The sequence below is a fragment of the Neofelis nebulosa genome, chromosome 12, assembly GCF_028018385.1.
Source record: "Neofelis nebulosa isolate mNeoNeb1 chromosome 12, mNeoNeb1.pri, whole genome shotgun sequence".
NCBI lineage: Eukaryota > Metazoa > Chordata > Mammalia > Carnivora > Felidae > Neofelis > Neofelis nebulosa.
This window is the reverse complement of record NC_080793.1, coordinates 13001994-13023995: the sequence shown is the minus strand read 5'-3', so window position 1 is coordinate 13023995 and position 22002 is coordinate 13001994. Positions and strand designations below refer to the sequence as shown.

Below are 22002 nucleotides of genomic sequence, written 5' to 3'. Positions count from 1 at the left end.
TACCAGATTTAAACTTTAAACCTCCATCTTTTTCTAGGTGACTCAATTTCTTAATCAATAAAATGGGCCTAACCATGACTTTCTCATAGAGCTCTTTTGGATCTCAGTGAGATACTGCACGTCTATTAATATTCTGATTCCATCTTTATTTATGTCTTTGTTTCCACCTAGACAATCTCAGGGCAGGAAAAGTTTCTGAAGTGTCATCCTCCATTTTCTCCTTAGTTACACCAACAACATGAAACCAGGAAACCACACATTGAGTGCTTCTGAATTCCTCCTCCTGGGCCTGTGTGAGCAGCAGGAACAGCAGCCTCTCGTCTTTGGCATTTTCCTGAGCATGTACCTGCTCACTGTGCTGGGGAACACTGTCATCATATTGGCCATTGTCTCTGATCCACACCTCCACACCCCCATGTACTTCTTCCTGGCCAACTTCTCCCTCACTGATCTGTGTTTAGCATCTACCACAGTCCCCAGGATGCTGGTGAACATCCATGCCCATAGGAATACCATCACCTATGCTGGATGCCTATCTCAGATCTACTTCTTCCTATGGTTCATCGGTCTAGATGTTTTCCTCCTGGCAGTGATGGCATATGACCGGCTTGTGGCTATCTGTCATCCCCTTCGCTACACCTTGGTCATGACTCCCAGATATTGTACTGGTCTGTTGGTCATGTCCCTAACCCTCACTCAGTCATACTCTCTGACCCACACCAGTCTCCTGACTCAGTTATCCTTCTGCACTGACAACATCATTCCCCACTTCTTTTGTGAACTTCTCCCCCTGATGAAGCTCTCTTGTTCCAATACTTATGCCAACCAGTGTGTGCTGATGTACTGGGGAGGGGCATTGACCATCTTGATCCCCTTGCTAATTATCATCTCTTATGTCCGCATTGTGGCTGCTATTGTGAGAGTCCCATCAGCTAGTGGGAAGTGGAAGGCCTTCTCCACCTGTGGCTCTCACCTCTCAGCAGTTTGCTTGTTCTATGTGTCTGCTATTGGGGTGTACTTCATTCCCTCCTCTGCTGATTCAGCCAGCAAGGACAGGGTTGCAGCAGTGATGTATGCTGTGGTGACCCCCATGCTGAACCCATTCATCTATAGCCTGAGAAACAAAGACATGAAGAGTGCCTTGGGGAGACTCCTGAGCGGAAGGGCACTGCGATCTCCATGAGGCCAAGGATGTCATTCTGGGAATGCAGGGGAGATCAACTTAGAGAGTTATCCAAATTCTGCATCGGCCTCTTGCTAATTTTTCAACCTATGGCAAATTAAGTAACCTCAGTGAGCCACAGTTTGCCTGCTCATAAAAGGAGGTAATTAAATATTCTCTATCATGTTAACTACACTAAAATAAAAAATAATTTAAAATATATTCTCTATCATGCAGTGTTTCTGGAAGAATTAGGAGAAAAATATGTAAATTTTCTCATTCTGGGTCTTATGCTTAGATTTTTATTACTTTTAATAATATTCAACATATTCCCTTGAGGTAAATATTTGCATTTTACAGAAAAGAAAACAAAGGCTCAAAAACAGTGTGTGTGTGTGTGTGGGGGGGGTTAAGTTAAATTACTTATTTGAAGTTACACAGCTAATATATGGCAGAGCCAGAATTTGAACCCAGATATCTGATTCCAAAATGCATACCTTAATGGTTACATGATGGCTAAATGGACATGAAATCCACATATTTCTCTCAATTACTAGTTTGCTTTCTTTTCTTGCTTCCCTCACATCATTCACATACACAGTTCCAATCAACAACTTCTCTCTATACTAGCAAATGACTTGAGGTTGGGGCAAGGCAAATCAGAAACTAGGATGGAAGAATGAACACTCTCAGAGATCCTGATACTTCGCCAAGGGAGCACACCCCCTGCTGGAGCATAAGTCTCTAGTTAGATATTCTGAAATAATCTATGAATAAAGCCACATGATCAGAGAGAAGGGTACTTGGACCACATTATGTGGGGCTGTCACCGAGTTTCTTTTATGGGGCCATTATTCTTCTGCACAGTACCAACAATCTATGTTCAGATCTATTTTAAAATATATCAGTTTTATTATTGTATCTCCCTTAGGGATGCTGCTAAGGATTTATCCTCACAAGGGGATAAAGATTTTTCAATAATCCACAGGATAAATTTTGGAAACTTCAATACATTCCATCCATTTCTTCCATGCATAATTGGAACTCTGAGATCCCACTGACAAACTCAGATTTTTAAAATAATTTTTAAGTGAAAATAAGACTTACACTAGAATCAGAAATACCTGGTTTATGTATCAGTTCCACTATTCACTGCTTGTATGTCTTCTAGTTACCAACGCCCCTCTGTCTCAGTTTCCAAACATAAACAAGTGAGTAGTAATAGTAACTATAGTAACTATCATCTAAGGCTGTTGTGAGAAATAAAAAAGATAACACATGTAAACTGCTTAGCACAGTGCTTGACACATATGCTACAATCTTCAAGTTCTGCTTAAAACACAGCTCAAATGCAATTTTCTCTTCTCCCTCTGGATAGGTGAATCTAGAGGACTTCACTGAGGATGTAACATTTGTGATGGGTCTTAAAGTATGGGTATGTCATTGCAAAATAGAAAAGAGAAGTTTTTCAAGGCAGGAGGAACAGAATACAGAAAGGTATAAATTTATATAAAGAAAGGAAAACGAGAAGCTATAGCTCTGTAGGTGAGTTGAGATGGGGATGTAATGCTCCCAATCTTGGGATGTCCAATCATTTCCTGATGTAGTCAACTTTACAATGTATGCAGACTGGGTACTGCCACCTAAAATGGTCTCTGGCCATTAGTTCATTGGTCAGTGTATGCTTATGATTCAACTGATCTTCAAACACTAGAAGGCAAGAAGGATGGTGACATCAATATCTGGCTAGACGTCAGGTAGCAGGAAAAGTCAGGGATTTGCTGCTGGTATTGTAACCCTAGTTGGCATCACTAGAATGCGTGGGTAGTAGCAGAGAATTGCAGGAGCATACCTCATTTAAGGAGAAGGTGGTCCAGAGCCATGAGATAGCCTTATTACTGAGACATATCTCCAATATCTTTTTAAAGCTGGAGGCTATTTTTCCTGTACCAGAAATTCACTCACTACGACTAGCTGCCAATCTCCTGAAGTTGCCTCGCCCAGTTGATGGGCTGCTGACTACAGACACATTAGTGAGCCTACCCAAAACCACTAAAAGTATTACCCAGCTGAGCCAAATCTGAAGTGTTAACCCAAAGAAATGTAAACAAAGTAAATGGTTGTTGCTCTAAACACTAAGTCTGGGGAGCCTTTGTTACGTAGCACTTGGTAATTGATAAAGCTCTGCTTGAGGAAGATGATATACAAGATGGAAGTTGCTTTCTTTAGAATGTCTGCCTCCCTCATTTTCTCTAGACTAATAACTTGGAACAGATTTCAGCACAGCCCCAACATGAAATAACAGTCCCGGTTACAGGAACATTTACTTGATTCATCAAAAGGGGAGTAGGATTTAGCAACACATACCACTCATAAGTGGAGGGATACAAATCGCTGGACAAGAAAGTTATGAAACATTTTCCTGGGTGGGGTCAAAGTGCACAATGCATGAGGACTCTCCTATGACCCAGGAGACAGGAACACCTGGAACAAGTTCTCACAGGCTGTTGGGATCATTGATAGGCTTGGACATGATGGCACTCACAGCAAATGGAATGTAGATGCTAGTACACCTTGTTAAAATACTGAGGGAGAGGTCTGAATCTCAAAGATATGGCCATGTTAGAACGTATTTATAAGACCAGAGAACACACCAGGCAACTATGTGCCCAAGACAGGACAGGAGATACTCCTTTCACTAAAGCAAGAAAGAACACACTAGTGAGGAGGACAACAGAATCACTGAGAAGTTGATTGGGGGCTCTTTCTCTTGGGACAGAATGAATAGAAAATGCTAACATGGAGCTTGGCTCCCTGGTATCAACAGGTCCAGGTGGCAGCACTTAACCATAAGAAGTAATATGAATGAAAATACCAAATATCAAAATCCATGGCAAGGCCATATCTCCTATAGGGATTTGTTGAAGTAGCTAATAAATGGCTCTGTTTTTAGGGCTGAAGTAGAGGGGAAGCCAAAGAGGGTATTGCTTAAATTATAAATAAATAAATAAATAAATAAATAAATAAATAAATAAATCTATGTAGACACTGATGGTAGTTTTACAATAAAGAATCATAGTCCCTCACCCAGTTATAAGACTTAAGACAGGGTGCAAGGGTCCAGCAGCAAGCCATCATACACGGGAAATGCTCTATTTGGGATTAGGGGCAAGCAGGTCCAGAAAGCACAAGCAAACAGGGATGGTCAGCACAGATCCCCATGTTCTCCACCTTTTTTTCAGTTTCTTTTCACTCCATACACATCATTAGTCACTGGGGTGGAAAACACTTGAACCTGGTTCATGGACAAAATCATAATACATTGTAATGAGCTGAAAATGGATGGATGTATACTGCCTGGAATGTACACTGTCATAGACAACCCCACCCAGGAGTGACTCTAAGGAAGGGAGGCAAGGAAAAATCCAGTGGGCACAGCATCCACTTGCTTATCATTTTTGCACAAGAATAGAAGCCAAAGATAAGAATATAAACAGCCTCTTTGGAAGTGATGAATCCCTTACTCTGATAATATTGTTAGTATAATTTAAAATCATGTGTCAAAGTAAACTAAACATTATTCAGAGATAGAACTATACATAGTATGTAGCAGGTCCAGAAGGACTTTTATGGAAAGGTAGCAAATTACAGCAAATAATAAAAAAAAAATGAGTAAGGTATACAAGGATTCAACCAGGGATAAGTATTCAGGAACTTCTTGCTGCTGTCAATATGCTCGATACCTCAATGATTTTTACCTTGATAGGGTAAATAATGAACTAAGTATTTTTATACCTTATTTTATCTGTCCTTTTGCTGCCATGAAGGATGTTCCACAATGGTATTCGCAAATTCGGTTGCACTAGGATCACCTGTTTTGTTTTGTTTTGTGTTGTGTTGTTTTGTTTTTACAAAAAATATGAGGGTCCCTTCTCTAGAGAGTTCTAAAGCTCCAGGAAATACTAATTTGCAGCTAGAATTCAAAAGCACTGACAATGACAGAAAGCTACAAAGAGTAGAAGTGAGCAAGAGATGTTATGGAAACAGAACTGGGAAAGAAAAGTCAAGACCCATATTTAGAGAGACCACTACGAAACATTACCAAGGTTGGGCTGGCTTGGTTCCAACTACTTGCATGACCTCTATTCTAAATAGCCTGTCCCTGTAGAATCTTCACTTTTCTTTCTCCACCAGTTCAAGTGAGCTCACACATTAAGGCTCAATAAAATGTCATATGATGGGTAAAACTACCTGACCACCGTTGTGCAGATTATTTTTCTTCCTTCTGTGGTCCAACATTTGTCATGGCAGCTATCACCATCTTATTTGATTAATGCTAACTTGAACACATGACTCTGCCATGTATAGACAATATGGACAATATCTTATTTATTTTTACATTTTACCAATAGTGCATAGCACAGTACCTGGCACATGGTAGGTATCAACATATACATTCTAGCTTAATGTGACCATGTTTCTTGCCACAACCATTAGCATTAAAATCAGGATACAAAAGCATGCAACAGTTTGGACTCCAGAGTCAGACTAGAAATAAATTTCAATCCTTCTTTCCCCACTTACTAGCTATAGTCTCAATCTGTAAAAGGTGATAATTATAGTATTTAACCCAAGATCTTTACAATTGGAGAACTAAATGGCATAATACATTTAGAGTGTTAAGAACATGGAATAAAATAGATATTAAGCTTTATGGAGAAATCATGATGACTGGACCTGTGTTACAGTTAATTGCATATATGTGCAACTACATACCATATGGAATTCTCTAAGATGAATTCCATAAAGGCATGGAATCAGTACCTCCTCTCCCTCACACAGTATCTGGCAAATGGAAGATTAATGAATTTGGTTGAATTGTAGGTTAAAAAAAGATTCACACCTTAGAATGACAGCAAACAAAAGAAGTTCTAATTGACCTTGCCCCTGTGTGGCTTAGCATCACCCTACACAAACACCAGGGAAATATTCACATTTATAGGACAGGACAACTTCTTTCTGAAATACACCAACCACATACATTATTAGATCTAAAGCTTAAGAGAATGATTCTGGGTCATTTTTTTAAAACCTAAGCAAATATGATAAGGGATGATATTGCTTCATAAACACATGGGTTCTCCAGGGCGTAACTTCAAAATATGAATATAGGATCAAATTCTGTGAGAAGAGAATGTATGAATTCCAAAAATCTTACTGAGTGCAGTCTTCATATCATTGTTCCTGAGGCTGTATATGAAGGGGTTCAACATAGGAGTCACAACAGTGTAAAATACAGCTGCAATCCTGTCTTTAACCCCAGAGTGTGATGAAGGGGGAAACAGATAGACACCAATAGCTGTGCCATAAAACAAGAAGACAATGGTGAGATGGGAGCCACAAGTGGAGAAGGCCTTCTGCCTGCCAGGGGCAGATGAGACTCCAAGGATGGTGGAGATGATGTATGCATATGACAAAATGATCAGGGAGAGAGGACCAGTGAGTATCATGGAGCCCACAGTGAACAGGGTTACCTGGTTGGTGCTGGTGTCTGAGCATGACAGCTGCAGCAGAGGGACCACATCACAGAAGAAGTGATGGATGCTGTTGCCTGCACAGAAAGAAAGTCTAGCCATAAGCAAGGTATGTAGGAGGGCAGCAAGGTTGGTGAGGACCCAGCATGCTGCCAGAAGGACCACACAGACAAGAGGACTCATGAGCTTGGAGTAGTGAAGAGGCCTGCAGATGGCCACATAGCGGTCATAGGCCATCACCCCCAAGAGGAAGTCATCCAGTGCTCCAAACGTCATGAAGAAATGCATCTGGGCCAAACACCCTTCATACGGTATGGTGTGACTATGTGTCTGGATGTTCACCAACATCTTGGGGACTGTAGTGGAAGAAAAGCAGGCATCAGCAAAAGAGAGGTTGGCCAGGAAGAAATACATGGGGGTGTGGAGGTGTGAGTCAAAGCCAATGGCCAGGATGATGAGCAGGTTTCCCATGACAGTGACCAGGTACATGCCCATGAAGATGCCAAATAGGAGAGGCTGCTGCTCTGGCCTCTCGGAAAGACCCAACAGAAGAAACTCAGTGACACTGGACTGGTTGATTCTGTCCATGCCACTACTCTTCCTGGAGGAAGAGAAGAGATAAGTCAAAAAGTGTTTTAAAAAAAAAGTTGGTGCTTCTGTCCTTCTCTAAAAGAAACACCCTCACCCAATTCACATATGTCTTTACTCCAAGTTCCTGGACCTTCCCTCCAAGGTCTGCACATCATTCCTTACTCCTCAATCCACCCAAGAAAGGAGGGCAAGCAGGCAGAGAGATTAAAATTCAAAAGAAAGGTGGAAATATGAGTTTCACGATACTTCCATCAATGCTACATGTTCACTAAGATCCAAATACCCCGGCTTCCATGTCCTAAGCCCATCTAATTTGCAAGCAGTAAGAGCTGACACTTTGAACTGTAAGCACTACACAATGTGGCATCTAATTGAAAACCCATACATTTTATTACATATACTTCACAAATGAGTTTTTGAAATTCAGTGAAATTAAGTCACTTGCATAATATCACAAAGAAGGTAGTAGATACAGCATGGGGGGGGGCCTGAAGCCATTTCTGGTGCCCTTAAACACCCTGAATCAAGGCTACCTTTACTTAAACTCTTCCTCTGCAGGAGGCAGACATAGGGGACTCTCTCTAAGGGAGTAGTTTCTACTGCCCATCTCAGGACTGGCAGAAACAGGAGGCAGGGGCTCCACCTGGGATCTTTTGTGGATCTCAGAGGGAAAAACATAACTGCCTTTTTTTGGGAGCACTCACCTCATTTATCTAGCTCAGACAGAATTCACCATCAGAGATAAAACTCCCTGCACCTGTGTTCTCCCTTTTGGTGTCACAGGACCTTGATTTAGCCATGCAGGCTCTTCTTAGCCATAGCAAATGATAAATCAGAGGCCCCAGGGCTGTTAGGTATGTTGGGCCAGCCAGAGAGCAGCAACCTAGACTACAGCAGTGGAGGTGGGATGAGCCTTGTGCATGCTGTCACAAAAGTATTTCTGGGTTCTGGGTCCCAGGAGTAGGATTTTCCAGGCTGATCCCCAGGGACAAATATGAAGTAATTGCTCTACCTTCATGCTTCATCTCCCTAGGCCAACACTCACCAAGGAGTGTGGGCAGAGAGAATGCACAGCACATAGATAGATGGTTTTGCATGTGATAAGCTTTGTCCCCAGGGATATGTGTGGATCCCTATTCTTCATGCACATATACCCACAGAAAATAACAATGACAAATCCCAGAGAAAAAGGAAATTTTAATTTCCAGAGTTACCATACCACAATATTCAAAATATCCGCTTTTTAGCAAAAAGGTTCAGGCATGCAAAGAAACAAAGATGTATTGCTGATTCAAGGGAAGACAGAAATGAACAGACACTGTCCCTCAGTTAAGTGCAGACTTTGGAGTTTCTAGACAAAGATTTTAAATCAACTGCCTTTAAAGAAATATACTCAAAGAGCTAAAGGGATGCAGGAAGCAATATCTCAACAAATAGAGAATGTCTAAAGAATGATGAAAGTTTAAAAAGAAACCAAACAGAAATGATAAAGCTGGAAAGCACAGGAATCAAAGTGATCAATTTATGAGAGGGGTTCAAGATCAGAGTAAAGCAAGCAGAAGAAAGAATCAGCAAACTTGAAGATAGATCACATGAAATCATCCAGTCTGAGGATCAGAAAGAGAAAAGACTGAAAAATAAATAAGCAGACCCTAAAAGACCTATAAGACACCAGCAAGCATGCTGACATATGAATATTGGGAGTTCAAGGACAGAAGACAGAGAAAAAGGAATAAAGAATATTTCAAGAAATAAAGTTCAAAAACATCCCAGACATGATAAAAGTCATAAATCTACACATCTAAGAAGTTCAATAATCTTCAGTTGGATAAACTCAGAGAAAGCCACATTGAGACACATTATAATCAAACTGTTGAAATACAAAGACAAAGAGAAAATCTTAAAAGTGGGAAGAGAGAAGCTAACCAGTATGTAAAATCAATCCTTGATAAAATTAACAGTTGATTTCTCATCAGAAACCATGGAGACCAGAAAGCACTGAGATAATACATCTAAAGTGCTGAAAGAAAAAAATTATCAACCAAGACTTCTATATCTGGCAAAAAAAAAAGTGAAGGAGAAATTTAAATATTTTCAAATAAAAAAAATAAGGAATTTGTTCAGATAGAACTTCCCTATATGAAATGCTAAAAGGAGTCCTCCAGGCTGAAATAAAATGATCAAGAAAAACATCATATGATTTCACTCATATGTGGAACTTAAGACACAAAACAAATGATCATAGGGGGGAAAGGTGGGGAAGGGATGGTTTAAATAGGTGATAAGTACTGGGTTTTGTATGGAAGTGTTGAATCACTAAACTGTACAACTGAAGCTAATATTACATTATATGTTTACTATTTGGAATTTAAATAAAAACAAAATGAAAATAAAATTTTAAATGACTCAAAAAATAAAATAAAATAAAATAATACCAAAAAAATAAAGAGTAATTAGAAAAGAAAGATAGAAAGATAGAATGAATGGATGAACAAATGAAAGAAAGAAAGAAAGAAAGAAAGAAAGAAAGAAAGAAAGAAAGAAAGAAAGAAAGAAAGAAAAAGAAAGAGGAAGGAAGGAAGGAAAAAAGAAAGGAAGAGATATTTTCCAAAGAAAACATCCAAATGGCCAATTAACACAGGAAAAGATGCTCATTAGTCATTAGGAAAAGGCAGATGAGAAGGAAGGAAGGAGAGGAGAAAGGGAGGAAGGGGGAAGAAGAAAGGAAAAAAGAAAGATCCTAGATGGTAACTCACCACCATATAAAGACATAAAGGCCACTGGTAAACGCAACTACATAGGTAAATATAAAAGCAAGTATTCTTGAACTTTTTTGCAACTCTTCTTTTAGTTTGCTATATGATTGAAAAACAGATTCATACAACAATAACTATAAATCTATGTCAATGGGCATATGATGTATAAAGATGTCATTTGTGAAGATAACAATATAAAGGGGGAGGGATAAAGATATATAAGACCAGAATTTTTGTATGCTATTGATACCAATTCAAACTAGATTGAGTTTAAGATGATAATTGTAATCTTCAAGGTAACTACTGAGAAAATGAGTGATATATACAGAAAAAAGAAATTAAAGGAAAATCAAAAAGATAACACTAAAAAAATTAAACACAAAGAAAGGCAGTAATGGAAATTTTAGGAATAAAAAAATATATAAAGCATATACAAACCAAACTGTAAAATGGTAGAAATGAGTTCTTCCTTACCAGTAACTATTATAAGTGTAAATGGATTACAATCTTGAATTAAAAGGTAGAGGTTGGCAATTTAGACGTAAAATAAAGCATGATCCATCTGTATACTGTCTATGAAACTAACTTTAAATCCAATGACACAAGGGAAAATAAAAGAATGGAAATAGATATTCCATACAAACAGTAGCCAAGCAAAATTTGACAGAACTACAAGACAAACTACCCCAATTAAAAAATGGCCAAAAGACTTGAATAGATATTTTGCAAAGAAGACATTCAAATGGCCAATTAACACATGAAAAGATGCTCAACATCATTAGTGTTTAGAAAAACACAGATCAGAAACTACTATGAAAATACAAATCAAAATCATCATTTCATAACCACTAGGATGGCCATAATTTTTTTTTTAATGGAAGGTGACAAGTGTTGAAAGGGACATGGAGAAACTGGGACCCTCGTATATTGCTGGTGGGATGCAACTGGAGTGGTCACTGCGGAAAATAGTTTGGTTCTTCCTCAATGACTTAAACAGAGGATTACCATATGATCTATCAGTTCCACTTCTAGGTATATATCCAAAATAATTTAAAACAGATAATAGAACAAATATTTGTACAAAAATGTAGCAACTCCATTCACAGTGGTCATACTGTGGAAATAATCTCAATGTCCACCAACAGATAAATGGATAAACAAAATGTAGTATATATGTACAGTGGAATATTATATGGCCACATAAGGGAATGAAGTACTGATTCATGCTATACAACATAGATGAACCTTGAAAATATCATGCCTGGTGAAAGAAGGCAGACACAGAAGGCCACATATCGTATGATTCTGCTTATATTAAATATCCTGAATAAGCAAATCTATGGTGATGGAAGAAGATTAATGGTTGTCATAGACTGTGGAGAGGAGGGAATGGGGAATGACTTCTTAATGAGCACATGGTTTCTGTTTGGGGGGGTGAAAAAGTTCTGGGACCAGACAGTCATGATGGCTGCACAACATAATGAATGTACATAACATCACTAAATGGTATACTTTAAAATAATAAAAATGGTAACCATTTTATGTGTATATTTCAGCTATAAGTAAAATAAAACGAAGAGGAAATAATAAAATGTACATAGATATCTGCTCATTTGAACATAAAGAACTACAAGAATAATAAATCAGAAATAAATGAGTTTGAAATTGACTCCCCACCCCATTCTTTTCAGTAGGTTCCCTAATCTCTTGACTCAATGATGACTGAGGAACCTCTCCTAACCTTCCTACTCTTTCCTTGTCCATCAGGCGTTTAGTTACAAATCAGAGAAGCTGATTCTAGCAGATGTGGGCATTTCTTCAAATATAGAAAGTATTTAAAAGATGATGGGTCTAAACCTCTGGGACACAGCAAAGGCAGTCATAAGAGGGAAGCATATAGCAATCCAGGCCTTCCTAAAGAAGGAAGAAAGGTCTCAGATACACAACATAACATTATACCTCAAAGAGCTGGAAAAAGAACAGCAAATAAAATCCCAAACCAGCAGAAGACAGAAAATAATAACAATTAGAGCATAAATCAATGCTATCAAAACCAAACCAAACAAAACAAAACAAAAAAAAAAAACAGAATAGGTCAACGAAACTAGGAGCTGGTTCTCTGAAAAAATTAACAAAATTGATAAACACCTACCCAGTTTGATCAACAAGAAAAAGGAAAGGACCCAAAGAAATAAAATCAAGAATGAAAGAGGAGAGATCACAACCAACACTGCAGAAATACAAACAATAATAAGAGAATATTATGAGCAGTTATATGCCAATAAAATGGGCAATCTGGATGAAATGGACAAATTCCTAGAAACATATACACTACCAAAACTGAAACAGGAAGAAATAGAAAATTTGAACAGACCCATAACCAGTAAAGAAATCAAATTAGTAATCAGAAATCTCCCAAGAAAACAAAAGTCCAGGGGCAGATAACTTTACAGGGGAATTCTACTACACATTTAAAGGAAGAGTTAACACCTATTCTTTTGAAGCTGTTCCAAAATATAGATATGGAAGGAAAACTTCCAAACTCTTTCTATGAAGCCAATGTTATCTTGATTCCAAAACAAGACAAAGACCCCACTTAAAAGGAGAACTATAAACCAATTTCCCTGATGAACATGTATGCAAAAATCCTCAACAAGATACTAGCCAACCGGATCCAACAATACATTAAAAAAATTATTCACCACGACCAAGTGGGATTTATATCTGGGATGCAGGGCTGGTTCAATATCCACAAAACAATCCATGTGATTTCATCACATCAGTAAAAGAAAGGACAAGAACCACATGATCCTCTCAATAGACGCAGAGAAAGCATTTGACAAAATACAGCATCTTTCTTGATAGAACCCTTAAGAAGGTAGGGATAGAAGGATCATATCTCAAGATCATAAAAGCATATATGAAAGACCCACTGCTAATATCATTCTCAATGGGGAAAAACTGAGAGCTTTCCCCCTAAGGTCAGGAACATGACAGGGATGTCCACTCTCACCACTGCTACTCAACATAGTATCAGAAGTCCTCAGCAATCAGACAACACAAAGAAATAAAAGGCATCCAAATCAGCCAGGAGGAAGTCAAACTTTCACTCTTCACAGATGACATGATACTCTATATGGAAAACCCAAAAGATTCCAGCAAAAAACTGTAAGAACTAATACATGAATATGACAAATATCATATGACTTCACTTATATGAAGAAATCAAGATACAAAACAGATAAACATAAGGGAAGCAAAAATAATATAAAAACAGGGAGGGGGACAAGACATAAAAGACTCTTAAATATAGAGAAAAAACAGCGTTTCTGGAGGGGTTGTGGGAGGGGGATGGTCTACAAGGGGCATTAAGGAATCTACTCCTGAAATCATTGTTGTACCATATCTAACTAACTTGGATGTAAATTAAACAAATTTCAAAAAAAAAGATGATGCATCTAAACTCAATGTGCTATCCTGAATTGGATCCTAGAACAAAAAAAGGGCATTAATGGAAAAACTGGTAAATTTATCAATGTTAATGTCTTAGTTGTGCTGATGTACCATGGATGTGTAAGATATTAACAACAGGAGAAGCTGGGAAAAGCACATAGGAAGTCTCTGTACTACTTCTGTAACTTTTCTGGTATCTAAGATTATTCCGCAACAAAATGTTTACTAAAAATAACAAACTAATGAGTTTGGTTAGCTACAATGGGTGGGTGGGAATGAGGTGGGAAAGTTGAGAAGATGAGCACACCTATTTGTATAGTTTTTACTGTGTTATCTTTCAATTTCTCAAATAAATAAGCAGGAATGAACAAAGCAAAGCGGAGTGAAAATAAAACAATCTAACATTTCAAATGACATGATCAGACAGAAAGGGAAGATCAAATAACTCAGGTAATTCTAGATACAAGCCCATTGGGTGGTTGCTCATGAATGAGCCATCATTTTTAAAGACAGGGAGAGAGGGAGAGAGGGAGAGAGGGAGAGAGGGGGAGAGAGAGAGAGAGAGAGAGAGAGAGAGAGAGAGAGAGAGAGAGAGAGAGAGAGAGAGAGAAATAACAGCCATTGTATGGTGTATGAGGTCTGCATTCCCAAGAACAGTCAGGATATCTCACCAGATCCTTATATACCACTGCCACTGCTGCTTTCCATGCCTCGGTGGCAACATCGTGTCCTGTGGCACAAATAATTACAAAAAGTGGTCCTGAAGGCTTCTTACCTATGCCCAGATCTCGTTTCTCAAAATACATGCCAGGCCATTATTGAAAGGGCAATGGACGCCTAACGTAAGGATGCATGCAACAAGTCTCTCTGGAATTATTTTATCTCCAAATGATGCCAATACAGTAGCATCTTTTCTGGATCATTGAGTCCCTCATCTTTCAACTATATTTATACATTTCTGTGAATCCCCAACCAACAAGGTTTTATGCCTTGAAGTTCTAACGTCAGCCCAAGATTATTGTAAACCTAGTGATATCCATGATCTCACCCTCAACCAACACCATGACAGCCTGAAGGACCATCAGGTGACATCAGACCCACAACTGGACTCATTACTGATGATGGCATCAGACATACAGCTGGGCTTACCTGTGATGGTGACCTTGATCTACCCACTGGACTCATCCAGTTCTCATGTCCCTTGTAAATCTCCTATCCAATGTTCCCTTCACCTTCTAAACACTCTCCTGCTTTTCATATCCTTTCTTTCCCAGTTCAACCCCAACCATCACAGGCTACTCCCTTCCCCTTCCATCTTTGCATTTTCTGCTCCTTCCTCAGATGTCTGCACTTCTAGCCCCCATCTCTGATATACAACCAGCACTGAAGGATGCGTTATAAAATAATTGTTATGTAAACCTTACTGAGCAAATAGCCATGTTTTAAAGGATATGAATTGTTGGGTATGCCATAAGGCACCCTCTCAACTGCCTGGCCATGCTGTAGCCTATCAAAATGATCTTAAAGAAACCTTCACAATAACACAACCCAGCCCCTATATATCTGATGGTCCACATCTCTGAAACTAAACCTTGTTTTTCTCCTGGTCTTTCCTTTAAAATACTAACTCCAACTATCCAGAATAGCCCCATATTATGTCTTGATTAAAATGCTTACTGGAAATTTAGTAGTTCTTCATTGCCCATGCCAAATTCTCAGTCTAAGCTTCTAGTCCATGAGGGATATTCTCTTCTTCTCCACTATCCCTTACTCCTGCGCTAATTTATTCCTCTCTAACCCTGGCTTCTCTTCATAATTTGACTTGTACTGTCTGCATTTTGGACTCATACTCCAAAACAAAACCCACCAATTTTATTCTCACCACCAAGTATGTTATATTCTTGTCAACTGCCCTCATTCTGCTGACCACAATGGAAGTCACTGGTGCTGCCTTGGAGGCCACCATATTATGCAACATAATGAAAGAATTATGCCAGTTAGGAAATGTCTAAAATAATATCCATATATATGATTCAAGCTGCCACAGCCCTGGGAGCGCTGAATGAAACACAATGATCCCTGGCAACAATGATTGCTAATAATTGCCTGGCCTTAGATTATCTGATGACCAGCCAAGGGGACATTTTTTCCCATAAGGGCACTTATTGTTGAATGCTGACAAATAATACAGGCAAAATTTCTCAGATAGCACAATACATAGTCTGTTTCTTCAGCAGAAACTTTTCTCCACTCCCACCCCTTTACCACTACAAATTCCCAAATCCATTCTCTCTGCTTTGTCCAAGCCAACTTGTAGCTTGTACCCACCCAGATTCCTCAAGAATCCTTTGTGCCTCATTCTTTCTTTTAAATTCTCTTCCTATGTGAAGTGTCATCAGCCTTGACTTCTGAACCAAAGCATATGCCTCCTGATAATATGCACTGTCGTAGGCTTATGAAAGATCTATAGTTAGAATCTTCAATATGCACACACATACACACACATGCACACACGTGTGTGCACACACAAACATGGTAAAATGTTAGCTTTTGTAAAAGAGTATGGGTCAAGGGCATAAGAGAATTTATTCTATCATCTTTACAACTTTTTTCTAAGCATTAAGTCATTTTTAAAAATAAATTTTAAAAAGTTGAATCCCAGCTGGAACCAAGCCCCAAAAATATTTGAGCTTGGAACTGTGCCCAAGAAGAAACAAGTCCAAGACATCCCTGGCATTGGAGACACTGTCCCTTGTGACTCCAGTCCCCTCTGGCTCCTGGACATGATGTTCTCCCTATGGCAGGAAGAAATTGGCCAGTTAACCCACAGTGGCTCCTCCTTTACTATGAAGAGAAGCTGAGAATTTGGCAACAGTCTGGAAGAAGTGTCTGAACTCACGGATGACGAACACAGGTCAGAAGGAGCTGGAAATCTGCATGTGGCAATGGATCTGCCTATATACTTGTGGGTTTGTGTATGAGCATCTCTGTGTTCATGAGTGTGTGTGTGTGTGTGTGTGTGTGTGTGTGTGTGTGTGTCTGCATGCATTGTATATGCTTGTATACCTGTTGTTTGGTAGTTGGCTGTGTGTGTACTACGTAACTGATTCACAGCCTGATTTTTTTCTTCAGTTAGTTAGACCCAATCTGGGCTGTGTTTTAGTGCGTAAGTTATCAGCCTCCAACATGTGATTAGGGACTTCTGATTCATATCTGTGATCTTCAATATTTGCCTCTATTGTTATGACAGTGGCATTCTCCCAATGGGGTGATGGGCATCACAGCTGAGTGATGAGAACTCAGCATTAGGAGTAAGACTGTTGTCTCCACTGCTGGGGAAAGGATATCCAACCTCTTCAAGGAACCAAGGTTAGAAGGGGCCCAAATCTGTCCTCAGCAGCATGTGCTAGTGTGCATGCAAGATGTTTGTGAGTGACAACTTGTATGTAAGAGCAGGAATGTGTATTGTTTCCTTTTGTCTGTGTGTCTGTTACCATGTGTATGTTGCCATGTGTATGGGTTGTTGGTGGTGGTTTAATGATGGTGCCTGCCACTGAATAGACTTAATTTCCCCATGATGACTGACTGCCTTCACTGGGAAGGGGCCATCACTTCAGTGATGGGCGTGGGCATGCTGCTGGTAGAGAGTGACTAAGTGTGCATGTGTTGTTGGTGCATGTTTCTCGTGAGATTTTGAAATTGTGTATGGCCTTGTGTGTTTTTGGTGATGTGTATGTATAGTGATGAGTTATGCATCTCATCTCAGTGAGTTGTGTATTTTACCAGGTATGACATGTTTGTATGTTAATGGTGCATTGTGAATGTATTTGTGGGTGATACATAATTGCATATTATGTACATCCTGCCTTGTGTGTTATTCGTGACTTGTATGTATATTAGTATTTATGAAATAAACCACATACTGGCTATCTTTCTCTTACAATGGGACTCAGACATAGGTGACTGAAATCTTCAAATCAGCAGTGTGTGTGTCTGTGTATCTGTGTGTGTGTGCGTGTGGTGTTTGTATGTGTGTTTGGGGACTTCTGATTTGCACTCATGACTTCAATTAGTTCCTTAAGTGACCTCCTTCTCATGGACGTAACCACTGCTCTAAGTGACTATTTCCTAAAAAGGGTCTGTTATCATTTTCATATACCTGTGTGAGTCAGTGGCTCAGAGGTTTGTAACCCTTGCACATTCACTTAATGTCCCAGGCAAAGGAATGTTAGGCGTGTTGCTGAGTGAAGTTAGAGCACAGAGTCTCACCAAATGGCGGCAAGACCTTGGGAGAATCACTCAACTATTTGGCCTCGGTTTACATATCTAGAAAATGGAGGCTTACAGGCCTTCTGTAAGTATTTATGGCTTGAATAGAAGTTAATGTATGTGAGAGTCTTTTGTCAACTGGAAAATATATAAATATAAATGACAGACAGGCACCAAGAAAATTTTGGACAACTTCAGTCTCCTTGCAACCCTAAAATAACATACTGTCTCTGGCACTCACAACCAGTGAAAAGAGAGATTTCCATGTTAAAAGCATAAGTGATGATCACACAATATTAAGTTGAACTATATGAGGTAACCAATATTTGATCTATAGAAAATGGCAATTATAGAAGTAGAACAATAGTTCAATATATATATTTATTTATAGGGATATATATATGTACTGTATTCATATATATCCATACATATGGTGTGTATACATATATATATATATATACATATATAAACACACACACATACATATATATATATATATATATATATATATATATATATACATACACACACACACACATAGAGTTGACCTTTAAACAACATGGGTTTGAACTGCACAAGTTCACTTACACATGGATTTTTTTGATAAATACAGTACAATACTATAAATGTGCTTTCTCTTCCTTATGATTTTCTTAATAACATTTTCTTTTCTCTAGCTTACTTTATTGTAAGAATACAGTATATAATACACATACAAAGTATGTGTTAATCAACTATTTGTTATTGGTAAGGCTTCTGGTCAACAGTAGGCTATCTATTAGTAATTAAGTTTGGGGGGAGTCAAAAGTTATATGACTGTGCATGGGAGTCAGCACCCCAACCCTCATGTTATTTAAGGGTTGACTATATATCTCATATATATGTGTATGTGTGTGCGTGTGTGTGTGTATGTGTATATATATATTCCCATATGTATGTCTACATATATTCCATCTGAGTATATGTATATGCATAGATGGAATGTAGAGATAGATGGAATATATATGTATACAAACACTCCCATCTGTGTGTGTGTGTGTGTGTGTGTGTGTGTGTGTGTGTGTATGTATCCCCTTATGTATATATGGACATACATGTATCCTATTTCTAACAGCAACTTGTTGCCTATGGAACAATTTCTTAATGGCTTAAATGAGAAAATTACCCTAATTTTTAGTGAAACAGCAAAGATTTTATCTGATAATGGAAGGCTGATGTGTGTATTTAATTAGGAAACATGAGTAAAGCCTTTAAGTATAGTGCCTGGCACATAGTATAACCCCCCAAATGTTCACCATTATTATGGAAGATTGTTTGAGAGGCATTCTGGTTTAGGAGTTGTTCTGGCATTCAGGTGGGGTTTGAATGATCCCCCATTTCTAGAGTGCTGGTGAGCTTACAGCTGTAGATGAGTGTGATCCAGCCAGGTTCACAGGAGAAATGTGACAACACTCCAACAAGGCCACCTCAGTGATGGCATCGCATGTCACTTTAAGGCAGAAACAACTGATACTAGTTTGCCAAGGACCATCTACTACTTCTGCCACAGTGAACTGTTTTTGTTTGGCTCTGTCTCGGTGTCATAAATTAACCCAGTATATGGGACCTTGCTTTTCTTGTCCACCACTACATTCTCAGTACTTAGTAGAGGGCCAGGTTCAATCTCAACGTTCAGTAAATAATGGTCAAATGAAACAGTGAATGCTCTCTTGTTGCTGTGCAATGAGGTCTTGTTGGCTGCTTTTGGTTATAATGTTTTCCTAGAGCCAGACCAGGACAGAGTGAAGATGCATGCATCCACAGGTGTGAGAAATTAATAGGAATGTAGTTTAAAATGCATTGTCTTCTCAGAATATTACAGTATGGAATGTGTCCCCATCATTCTTCCTGATATTTCCAACCCTCCTTTATCCCCAGCATGTAAAAGCACAGCATGAGGCCTGAGAACCAGAGCAGTGAGTTCCTCCTCCTGGGGCTCCCCATCCAGCCAGAGCAGCAGGCCATGTTCTTCACCCTGTTCCTGGGCATGTACCTGACCACAGTGCTGGGGAACCTGCTCATCATCCTGCTCATCAGGCTGGACTCTCGCCTTCACACCCCCATGTACTTCTTCCTCAGCCACTTGGCCTTCTCTGACATTTCCCTTTCATCTGTCACAGTTCCAAAGATGCTCATGAACATGCAGACTCAGCAACAATCCATCCCCTATATGGGGTGCATTTCACAGGTGTATTTCTTTATATTTTTTGGTTGCCTTGACAACTTTCTTCTCACAGTGATGGCATATGACAGGTATGTGGCCATTTGTCACCCTCTCCACTACACCACCACCATGAGGGAGGAGCTGTGTATCATCCTAGTGGCTGGATCCTGGTTCTTCTCTTGCATCCAAGCTCTTTTGCACACCCTCCTCGTGGACCAGTTGTCCTTCTGTGCAGGGACTGTCATCCCACACTTCTTTTGTGATCTTGCTGCTGTGCTCAAGTCTTCCTGCTCAGACACCTCTTTCAATGAGCTGCTTATCCTCACTGAAGGAGGATTGATCCTCATTCTACCATTGAGTGGTATCTTGGGCTCGTATATCCATATGGCAGGTATCGTTCTGAAGGTCCCTTCCTTCAAAAGAATCTCCAAAGCCTTGTCTACATGTGGCTCCCATCTCTTTGTGGTGTGTTTATATTATGGGACAATTGCAGGTGTTTACTTTTTCTCTTCATCAGGCAACTCCAAAGACAAGGACATAATTGCTTCTGTAATGTACATGGTGGTCACCCCTATGCTGAACCCCTGCATCTACAGCCTGAGGAATAAGGACATGAAACATGCTCTTCAGAAAATTTTTAGAGTCAAGGACCCTCTTTGGTATGGTTAATTTAACCCCGTTGTCATGAGCACTCATTGGGCTATAAACATGTCTCCTTTAAAAGTTGTGACTTGGACAGTTCTTACTGCTGACACCATTCTTCAACTGATCTCATTTTATGTTTCCTCTCATCTTTTTCTTCACCTGATTTTTCCCTTACCTGTTCTCTGAATTCTGTGTATTAATGTTTCTATAGGGAAATCCCAAGTCCTCCTATGATGTTCACTGCAAGGTTGTGAGACTTTTGAGCCCACTTCACTGGGCTTTAAGAGCTTTTCTTATCTCCCATCTTTTTCTTCAATAACTCTCTTTATCTGGTACTGATATTAACATATATTTATGTGAATTTTCTTAATACCACCAAACTTCATTTATTTCATGTGTGAAGAATTCAGAAGTTACCAAACTGTTTTGCCTATTGAATGGTGTCCATCACAGCTGGCGTTAATTAAGCATTTAAATGTATATTTTATTTAATCCTCAGTACAAGCCTCTTATGAGGGTACTAATATTTTATGTAGAGAGCAAACCAAAACCTAGAAAGATCAAGTAAATTGCTGCCCTAAGACCTAATCTCAGACATGCATGGCTTTAAAACCATGTCTTTAGCCAGATTACTTTATTGCCATTATCTCGGTCTGTACCACTGACCAGTTTGGACATTTTTGATCCTTATATATAGCATACAATAAGTACTGTTTTGTATTCCACTTTTTATTCAGTATAGTTATGGTTAAATCATTCTCAAGAATTTATAATTTTCAAATGTGTCTACACATCTTAATATATTCATCCATTCTAGTTTTGACTGACATTTGGGCTGTTTCCAGTTTGGGACCTCTATATACTAGAGAATGGGATTTGGGGGCCACAATGTATGTGTATTTTCAGCATTAATAGATAATACCAGAAAGTTAGATAAAGTGCTTACACCAGTTACACTCATTTCTGTAACATATGGAAAAATGTGGTCCACTTCCTCACCAACACTTATACTATCCATCTTTTCCACTGTACACATTTTTATGGGTTTATAGAAACAGTGTGCTGTGGCTTTAATTTGCACTTGTCTGGTAACTCGTGTAGTTTATCCCTTTTGCCTATACTTACTGATCACTCTGATAGTTTCTCTTGTAAAGGACCTGTTCCCAATCCTTTGCTGCTGTTTTATTGGGTAGTCTGCTTTTTAACATTAATTTGTAAAAAATCTTTGTATATTCTACATTTTAGTCCTTTGCCAAATATACATATTGAGGATTTTTTTTCATTATGTGGCTTCCTTTTTCAATATATTAATGGTCTATTTTGAGTTAATTTTGTGTGACTAATGCACAAAAAGGCTTCAATGTCATTCTTCTGCATGTAGATATCCAG

General features: G+C 38.9%; 2 protein-coding genes across 2 annotated transcripts; one reads left to right on the top strand and one right to left on the bottom strand.

The window, feature by feature from the left end:
• The first annotated feature begins 238 nt into the window (after positions 1-238).
• Positions 239-20637, top strand: LOC131490960 (olfactory receptor 1J4-like). Its single transcript, XM_058693357.1, has 3 exons — positions 239-735; positions 2412-2414; positions 19698-20637. Exons 1-3 carry the CDS (start codon positions 239-241, stop codon positions 20635-20637), a joined length of 1440 nt encoding a protein of 479 aa, XP_058549340.1.
• LOC131491377 (olfactory receptor 1N2-like) lies at positions 6337-14071 on the bottom strand. Its single transcript, XM_058694234.1, has 2 exons — positions 14026-14071; positions 6337-7304 (listed from the first exon to the last, which is right to left on the bottom strand). The coding sequence occupies exon 2, from the start codon at positions 7282-7284 to the stop codon at positions 6337-6339; it is 948 nt and encodes a 315-aa protein (XP_058550217.1). The 5' UTR covers positions 7285-7304; positions 14026-14071.
• Positions 20638-22002: the final 1365 nt, after the last annotated feature.